The sequence below is a fragment of the Zonotrichia leucophrys genome, unplaced genomic scaffold, assembly GCF_028769735.1.
Source record: "Zonotrichia leucophrys gambelii isolate GWCS_2022_RI unplaced genomic scaffold, RI_Zleu_2.0 Scaffold_1634_9702, whole genome shotgun sequence".
Lineage (NCBI taxonomy): Eukaryota > Metazoa > Chordata > Aves > Passeriformes > Passerellidae > Zonotrichia > Zonotrichia leucophrys.
The window spans coordinates 1-9702 of record NW_026993839.1 but is presented as its reverse complement, the minus strand read 5'-3'; the positions used below and the strand labels follow the sequence as shown (position 1 = coordinate 9702).

At 52.5% G+C, this 9702-nt stretch overlaps 1 protein-coding gene across 1 annotated transcript; it reads right to left on the bottom strand.

Annotated features, from left to right (window-relative positions):
* Nucleotides 1-8553: 8553 nt before the first annotated feature.
* LOC135442168 (olfactory receptor 14J1-like) lies at nucleotides 8554-9447 on the bottom strand (the record flags this gene model as incomplete). The annotated part of the gene is made up of 1 exon (XM_064701711.1): nucleotides 8554-9447. A coding segment is annotated over exon 1 (894 nt), but the record flags the coding sequence as incomplete, so codon positions are not given.
* Between the last annotated feature and the right edge of the window lie 255 nt (nucleotides 9448-9702).

Below are 9702 nucleotides of genomic sequence, written 5' to 3'. Positions count from 1 at the left end.
GGTCTCGGGGCAGGGAGGCCTCGTGGGGGCTGCTGCATCCCAGCCCCTTGGAGGTGCTGCTGGATTTTCCTGTGCAGAGGCTTGTTCAGCCTTCACCTTCAGTGCGGAATTCGTGTCCCGGGGCTCAGTAACTTCAGAACACCTTAACAACCCAAGTCTCGGGGGATAATGTGATGTAATTTCCAAATCTTTTGTGGGTAATTCAGCATATTTCATAAGTGCATTCAATTATATTTACAAAGATAGTGAGAAAAAAAAATTTTTAGGGTCTGTTTAGGTTTTTTTGCCCGGTTCATTCATTGACATGTGCAATCTCCAATTGACACCGAATCCAAGTATCACCTCATGCAGTTTGAATAGATATGAAAATCAAGACCCTTCATGGCTGACAATCAATCAGACTCGTCCCTACCCCCACCCACCATTTCCCCCACCCAAACCCCCTGGCACTCAGAGCAGCCTTGGCAAATCTGAGCTCCCTCCAGCCCAGGCTGCACCTGCAGCTTTCAGCTCCTTGGCTCCAACTCCCACCTGCTTTCCTTGGAGAAGGAGCTCCCGAGACACAGAGGGATGTTCATTTCTTGTCAGCCAACAAAGCCAAGGGAAGGCACAGCTCCATCAAAGGCAAAAGTCATTCCTCTGCTGGATATTAAATCCACTTTCCACAGCAAACAGTCTCAGAGCAATGGAAAACACCTTCTGTGCCCAGCACAGATCCCAAGGTCCCCCCCAAACCCTCCCTGCCCCAATTCTGCCCAGGTTTGCTCTTTGCACACACGAGTCACAGGCTGAAGTCAGGAGCTCCCTCCATGCCCAGAGGGAGGAAAAGAGAGAAAGGGGATGAAGAGCTCTCCTGTGCAGAGCCAAGGTCCAAGTGCAGCCCCTGCAGTGGGAACCACAACTCATCAGGTTTGTGTCCTTTGGGGTCAGGGCCTGGTGACACTCAGAGGCACAGAAAGGTTTTTTGCCAACAAACACAAGTTGAACATTAGAACAGTTTAATAACCATCACAGCTTTCCCTCAGCTCTCTTTGATGTCTCAGCAGCTTCTGACATGTCCACCATCCCCCAGGGATTTCTGTACAGGAAGAGTTTTAGACAAAGACATAGAAAAGGTAATTCTAGGATAGTTATGAATTTAATTAGGATTTTGAGTAATGTGATATTTATTTCAATTTCAGAAATATTGAGGAACATCCTGAAGTTCAAAGCATGAACCCAGTCAGTTGCAAAGCACTCAAATGACAAGAAAGCATCTGGAGGAGGAAATCTGAGAGAAATGGAAGGGAAATAGATCCAGCTGGTCAAGTGAAGAGATGTCCTTCGACATGGCCATTTATCCAGGAGACCTGGAAACATCTGAAAGAAGGAGTGTCATGAAATATTAGACTGAATATTGATGGCAAAAGCAGAGGGAATGATCAGTATTTCTTCTCCTGCCATCACTAAAAGGATCCACTAGATCCAGGAAATTCCTGTTCCTGATGGGAAAAATTGCCATTTTTTAAAAGTATTTAAATGACCTAGATAAAAAAATATGTATAATATGAAACCAATGGTGTTAAAACCTGTGCCCCTTTCCAGGCAGACATCAGCTGTGTGCCCATGACAGGCAGTGCCACTTGTGCCCTGAGGTGTGCCCCATGGCCTCCCTGCTGGGCAGCCTCTGCCAGCTCCTGCAGAGCCCCTGGCACCTGTGGGGCTGCACAGACAGCCCTGCCCCGGGCTCTGCCAGCCTCTGGGCCAGCAGAGAGGCAGCCAGGGCTGGCCATGGCCGGGAACAGGCCCTGAGCCCCGCAGGAGGATGGAGCTGGGCCACAGCCAAACTCAGCCCAGGCCAAAGCTGGGCTCAGCAGCCAGGGCTGCCAACACATGGGGACAGAGGCTGGCACTGACAAATGTCCTGGACCCCTCCCTGCTCTGTCCATGCCACCAAGGGCACAGAGCAGCCTCCTCTCTGGGCCACTTGCCTGTTTGCAATGCCTTGCACAGGCTCTGGCCCTGCCCCACAAGGCCTGGCCTGAGTCCTGCCCCTGCACATCCAGTCAGGCTGAGATGGACACCGATGGTTTCTGGGCCAGTCTCTCGGAGCCCAGCCCAGCTCCCTGCAAGCTCTGCCAGCTGCCCTGAGCTCTGGGCAGCACCAAGGGCCTCTCCCCAGCTCAGCCCAGCCGGCTCTGGCCCCACAGCTCTGCTCAGGCCAGGCTGCTCTGGGCACTGCCCCACGGCCTCAGCCCCTGGCAAGGGCACAGCAGCAGCTGCAGCTGCCACAGGACTCAGCCCCAGCCATGGGGGAAGGTGCTTGGCCAAGGCCAAAGGAGGCTCCCTGGCTGCCCTGCTCCCCTCGGGCTGAGGTGCTGAGAGCTCTGCAGCCCCTGCTGCCATCCCGTCTGCTCAGGGCAGCACAAGAGCCCCAGCCTTGGGGCCCTCAAGAGCTGCTCCTGCTCCAGGCCCAGGGCCCATGCCAAAGCTGGGTCAGCCACAAAGCTGTGCCCATTTCTGTTCATTGCTGCTGTGATGGGGATGGATCCTCAGCCACTTGGAGGCCGATGATGAATTTTTCTGCTCCAGAGGCCTCTTTGTTCTTGAGCTTCTCCGTTCAGGAATTCAGTTAGAAAAGCTCATAAATATTTGTTCAGAACACCAAAACAAGACAAGTCTCTGGGAATCATTCAAGTTTTTAATTCTTCAGAGGTTAATTAGTCACATTGCAGAAGTGTATTCAAAATGAATATACTATATTGAAAACAATGAAGGGAGAACTATTTTGTCCAGTTCAGTTGTCTTTTCCAGTTTTGGTTGATATCAGCAATGTCCAATTTATATTGGCCCCCACCACCTTCTAATGCATTTGGGACAGATATGAATATCAAAACTCCTCATCGCTGACAATCAATCACACTTTGTCCCTCCCCCCTCCCCAACACTTCCTTCATCCAACCCTTTTACCTACTGTCTCCCCCCAGCCCCCTGTGAAGAGCCTGGCTCTGTGTTCTCCATCCCCTCCTTACTGGCACTGCCAGGCTGGGATGAGGAGCCCCTCAGCCTTCCCTGCTCCAGGCTGGACCAGTCCAGCTCCCTCAGCCTCTGCTCACAGCCCAAGGGCTCCAGCTCCACCTTGGAGGCCCTTCCCAGACACTTCTCCAGTTGCCAGACATCTTTCCTGCCCTGGGGAACCCAAACCAGGCCACAGTGACCTGGATAATCCCTGTCCTTGATTTCCTGGTCACACAGCCCTGGCCCCTTGTCCCCTGTCAGGCTCTGGGGTGGATCCTGTGGAACATCCTTTGGTGGAGGCTGTGGCTCCAGGTGGGCCGGGGGGATCCCGGGGGACAGGGGCCCTGCTGGGCATGAACAGCATTGGACTTGTTGGGAGAAACTGTGAGGAGGAGCTGGGGCAGAGTGACCAACCCAGTGACCTGACACAGCCCTGCTGGGATGTCACACAGCCCCTCTGGGATGTCTCAGACTGCTCTGTGATGTCACAGCCCATTGTCTAATGTCACACAGTTAGTCTCTGATGTCACAGCCAACTCTGTGATGTCAGACCTCTGCCATGTGATGTCACAGACGCAGTTTTATGATGTCATAGTTCTTGATGACCTCGCATAACCCACTCTGTGGCCTCATGTTACCAGATGATCAATTGTCTCCACCAGGTCTGCTGACACCTGGAGCTTTTTCTCCAAAACCCCAGACCTATGGAAACCACACAATGCCCATTGTGTAAGAAGGGGAACTGGAAGTTCACCAGCCTCAGTGTCCTGCCAGCTCAGCCAGGTGTCACAGACATCTTTTCATTAAAATCCTTTCGTTAGGTTTTTTCCAGCTGAAGTTGAGAAGTTTCAGAAACAAAGTGTAAACAATGGTTATCTGCTGCTGTGGAATGCAACAGGTGGATCCATGATTGGTCTCCTGTGGATGTTTGGATTTACTGACCAGTCATGGCAGGGCTGGCTCTTGCTCTCTCTCTGAGACACAGATCTTTGTTATTAATTCTTTTTTTTCTATTCTTAGCTTAGCTAGCCTTCTGAGAACCTTTCTCTTCTATTTCTTTTCGTATAGTTATACTGTAGTATATATACCATATAATAATAAATAAAGCCTTCTGATCACAGATCAACATTCTCGCCTCTCTCTTCTCCTGCAACCCTTGTGACATATGAATGGGGATACAAGCATCATAACGTCACCCCAGGACACAATGTCACAACCAGGCCCACTGGAACACTGGGGTCCACAACCACCAGGGACCACCAGAGAGACCTCCAGGACAGAAGAATGCATGGGTAAAGGGGAAGGGAAATATGCTAATGATTTTGGGGAAACCATTATCATATTTATGTTTAGTCTGGGAAAATCAATGAATATGTGTGCAAAATACAGAAAATCAACAAAAATTTTCCTGTTCTCAGCATGCAGGGCTTTGGGAGGAGCTATCCCCCGTGCATCCAGCTGAATAAAGAATGCTGCTTCTTACTGCTACACTGGTTTTAAGGAGTTTTCTGTTTTACCAAATTTTTGTTGACACTCCCACTGCCAAGGACAGCTCTGTCTCCTGCTGTTCACAACCAGAGAAGGGCTGGTGGCTGATGTGGGGCTTGGAGGCTGCCTGGGGCACAGTGACCATGAAATAATCAAGTTTTCAATGTTCTGTGAAAGAAGCAGGGGCAGCAACAAAACTTCTGCACTGGAATTAGGAAGGGCAGACTTTGGCCTATTTAGGATGCTGATTTGGGGAGCACCAAATCAGGTACTGATTTTTTTAAGGGAAACAGGCCTTAAAAACAAGGGGGTCAGGAAGAATGGACACATTTTAAGAAAGTAATCTTAAGGGGGAAGGAGCAGCCTATGTCAGTGTGGCAAAACATGATCTAGTGAGGAAAAGGACTATCCTGGCTTCCCATGCAGCTTTTCTGGGAGCTCAGGAGAAGAAAGGACCAGAATTGCAGGAAGTGTATAAGGATGTCATTAGGTTATGAAGAAAGTGAAGTTGAGATGTGAAAGCTCAATTAGAATTTAACCTGGAGGCTTGTCTAAAAAGAATGAAAAATGTTTTTATAAAAAAAATTTATAGCAACAGGAGGGAGAAGGAGGGAGAATAAAGTAACTGAAAATAAGTAAAAGAAAAAGCTACTTAATATCTTGTTTGTCAATTTTCAGTATTTGGACAGGTTGCACTCAGCACAAGTGTTCTCCTGAGCTGGCAGATGGGCACAGGGAGCAGAACAGCCCCCTGTAATCCAGAAGGAAGCAGTTGGTGACCTGGTGAGCCACTCAGATGCTCACAGGTGTATGGGATCAGATGGGATCAATCGCAGGGGGATGAGAGAGCTGGTGGATGAGCTCCCCAAGCTGCTCTCCATCATTTACCAGGGAGGTCCCAGAGGACTGGAGGTGCCAGTGTGAGCCCATTCCCAAGAAGGGCCGGAAGGAGGATCTGGGGAACTCCAGGCCTGTCAGCCTGACCTGGGTGCCCAGCAAGGTTATGGAACAGATCACCTTGAGTGCCATCACAGGGCACCCACAGGATGGCCGAGGGATCAGAGCCAGCCAGCGTGGATTTAGGGGTGGCAGGTCCTGCCTGACCAAGCTGGTCTCCTTTTATGACCAGGTGACCCACCTGTGGATGCAGGAAAGGCTGTGGATGTTGTGTACCTGGAATTCAGCAAAGCCTTTGACACTCTCTGACAGCATTCCCTGGAAAAGCTGCAGCCCACGGCTTGGGCAGGTTCCCTCCTCGCTGGGAGATTTAAGGGCTGGCTGGAGGCTGGGCCCAGAGAGTGGTGGGGATGGTGCTGCACCCAGCTGGTGTCCAGGCACTGGTGGTGTCCCCTAGGGATCTGTGCTGGGCCAGCCCTGTTTAATATCTTCACTGATGATCTGGGGGAGGGGATCAAGTCCACCATTCACAAATTGCAGATGGCACCAAGCTGGGTGTGAGTGTGGATCTGCTGGAGGGCAGGACAAGAAGACACAGCCTTAAGCTGCACCAGGGGAGGTTCAGGCTGGACAATAGGAAGAAGTTCTTCACAGAAAGGGTGAGTGGGCATTGGAATGGGCTGGCCAGGGGGGAGGTGGCAGAGTCACTGTCCCTCTCCAGTGGCACTTAGTGGCATGGTCTGGGTGACAAGGCAGTATTAGGGCATTGGTTGGGCTTGATGATTCCAAAGGTCTTTTCCAGCCTATTTAATTCTGCATTCTGTGATGATTGGTACACTCTGGGGCCATTGTGACACTGCAGGGCCTCGTGGAACTGAGAGGACCATGGTGAACCCTGCAGCCCCACAGAACCAGGGGTCCACTGTTGTGCTGTGAGGCCAAATGTAAGCAGGGAGTGCTCCGTGACACTCTGGGTACTCATGGAACCACAGAGGCCATTGTGACACTGCAGGGCCTCGTGTAACCAAGGGGTTTCACCATTTTGGCACTGCAAAACCAAGGAGACCTTTGGGAGACTCCAGGGCCCAGTGGAACCAAGGGGCCTTTCTGACACTGAGGGACCTCATGGAACCAAGGGGACATTGTGACACTGCAGGATGCTGTGTAACCAAGGGACCACTGTGACACGATGGGGTCTCAAGGGATATGGAAGAACCTTGTGACACTCTGTGGCCTTGTGGAAAGAAGGAGTCCATTGTGACAGTGTGGGACCTCATGTAACCATGGGGCCATTGTGACATTCTGGGGCGTCATGGAACCAAGGGCCCACTGTGGAACTGCAGCACCAATGAGAACATTGTGACACTGTGAAGCCCCATGGAACCAAGAAGAACATTGTCACATTTTGGGGCCCCATGGAACCAAGGAGACCATTGTTGCTCTGCACGGTCTCATGGATCCAAGGACACCAGTGTGACAGGTGTCCTTGTCAGGTGGACATCAGGTGCAGGGCCTGATATTACGAAGAGGCCATTGTGACTCTGAGGAGCCCCATGGAAACAAGGACATTTTTGCAGAAGACACCAAGCTGAGTGTTAGTGTGGATCTGCTGGAGGGCAGGAGGGCTCTGCACAGGCTGGATCCAGGGCCCAGATCACACAAAGTGTGGTTTAACAAGTCCATGTCTGCGATCCTGCACTTTGGCCACAACGCTACAGGCTGGGGACAGAGGGGCTGGACAGCAGCCAGGCAGAAAGGGACCTGCAGGGACTGATGGACAGCAGGCTGGACATGAGCCAGCAGTGTGCCCAGGTGGGCAAGAAGGCCAATGGCTCCTGGCCTGGATCAGGAATGGTATGGCCAGCAGGAGCAAGGCAGTGATTCTTCCCCTGTGCTCAGCACTGCTTGGGGAGCACCTCGAGTGCTGTTTCCAGTTCTGGGCCCCTTGGGGTGGGCAAGAGGAAGAAATATGAAGCAGGAGGACTAAAGAAAGCAAAGGTAAAGAAAAGCAAATGCTCAGTGCACTTTGGGAGTGGCTGCCAGGAAGCCCTGGCTCTGAGCCATAGCGTCTGCAGTGGGACAGGAAACTCCCACTGATGGGAACAAACTTTCTGGCTGACTGCAGAGACCAGGACAAAGCTGAGTGGTTTCCCTGGTGTCCCCCAGCCCCTGCTGGCCCCAGGGGCTGATGGCATTTGTGCTCCCTCAGGTTCATGTCCCCACAGCAACAGCATGGGGGTGCTCCCCCTGCTGTGTGCAATGCAAACAGGGGCTGCTGAGCCAGTGCTGCCGTGTCTGTGCCTGCAAGGATGGGGCACCTGTGTGAGCTGGGGGAGAGGCCAGGGCTGCAGAGGGGGGATGTTGTTGGCAGCTCCATGAGGACGCTCTGGGACACTGCCCTGGGCTGTCCAGTGCACTGGGGATGGATCAGCCCCTGCTCTGCTGCTCCTTCCCGTCTCCCCCAAGGCCCTTGCAGAGCCCCAGCCATGCTGTTTGCCCCCAGCCTGTCCACAGCCAGCCTGGGGCTGCTCACGGGGCTTTTCTGTGCTGAGCATTGGCCTGGGTGTGTTCTTGAGAGAGCCTGGGCAAGGAGCCTGGAGCCCCCAGGGCCTGGCCTGAGGCGTCAGCGCTGCCCCAGCAGTGCCCATGGCCTGTCCCTGCTGCAGCCCCGGCACTGCCACCCCCAGGGCTGTGCCCGGCCCCGAGAGCACTCAGGCCCTGCAGCAACACCAGGGCCACCAGGGCAGTGGGGCAGGGCCACGGCAGCAGCACTGGCAACACCAAGTGCTGCTGCTGCTGGGCACAGCTGCTGGGCCAGCACTGATCTGCCCCCAGCTCTGCACACAGACATTGCTGCTGCAGCTCCATAGAAGGCAATAAAAGGGCATCTCTGCAGAAAACTTGGCTGGGAGATCCTTTAGTTCATTTAAAGGCACTGAGGGCACAGCCCCTCATTGACACAGTCTGTGGCCACAGGGAAGGTGGGGAGAAAGAAATGAGATATGGCGCAAACAATTACATTTGCTTTTTGTCTATATGAAAAAATTAGGAAAAAACCCCTTTCAATTACACCAACAAAAATTATCAAAATTCACTTTTATTACAAGTGATTGGCAGAAATTGAGCAGCAGTTTAATGTTTCTGAAACCATCTAGTCCTCAGTCTCCTCACTGCAGCCTTGAGCTCCTGGTTCCTCAGGCTGTAGATGAGGGGGTTCAGGGCTGGAGGCACCACCGAGTACAGAACTGACAGGGCCAGATCCAGGGATGGGGAGGACATGGAGGGCGGTTTCAGGTGAGCAAATGTGGCAGTGCTGAGGAACAGGGAGAGCACAGCCAGGTGAGGGAGGCAGGTGGAAAAGGCTTTGTGCCGTCCCTGCTCAGAGGGGATCCTCAGCACAGCCCTGAAGATCTGCACATAGGAGAAAACAATGAACACAAAACAACACAATGCTAAAGAGATGGAAAACACCATGGACCCAATGTTCCTTAGGTAGGAGTGTGAGCAGGAGAGTTTGAGGATCTGTGGGATTTCACAGAAGAACTGGCCCAGGGCATTGCCATGGCACAGGGGCAGGGAAAATGTATTTGCTGTGTTCAGCAGAGCGTTGAGAAAGCCACTGGCCCAGGCAGCTGCTGCCATGTGGGCACAAGCTCTGCTGCCCAGAAGGGTCCTGTAGTGCAGGGGTTTGCAGATGGACACATAGCGGTCGTAGCACATGATGGTCAGGAGATAAAACTCTGCTGACATGAAGAATATAAAGAAGAAGAGCTGAGCAGCACATCCTTTGTAGGAGATGTTCCTGGTGTCCCAGAGGGAATTGTGCATGGCTTTGGGGACAGTGGTGCAGATGGAGCCCAGGTCGCTGAGGGCCAGGTTGAGCAGGAAGAAGAACATGGGCGTGTGCAGGTGGTGGCCGCAGGCTACGGCGCTGATGATGAGGCCGTTGCCCAGGAGGGCAGCCAGGGAGATGCCCAGCAAGAGGCAGAAGTGCAGGAGCTGCAGCTGCCGCGTGTCTGCCAATGCCAGCAGGAGGAAGTGCCTGATGGAGCTGCTGTTGGACATTTCCTGTCTCTGGCCATGGGGACCTGTGCATGGTCTAAGGACAGTGCTGATTTAGAGGACATATCTGCAACCAAAATCACAGCCTTTTCCCATACATCCTCCTCTGTAACACTAGACATCCTTTTGTCTTCATGAGTTCTTCATAAGCAACCCCAGGACTGTCCTGGTATTCTTGTTTATAAATCCTCAACATTTCTGCTGCCCTCAGAGAGAATAGAGTAAGTTCTTTGAGGTGAAGTGATGAGTGGAGAATGG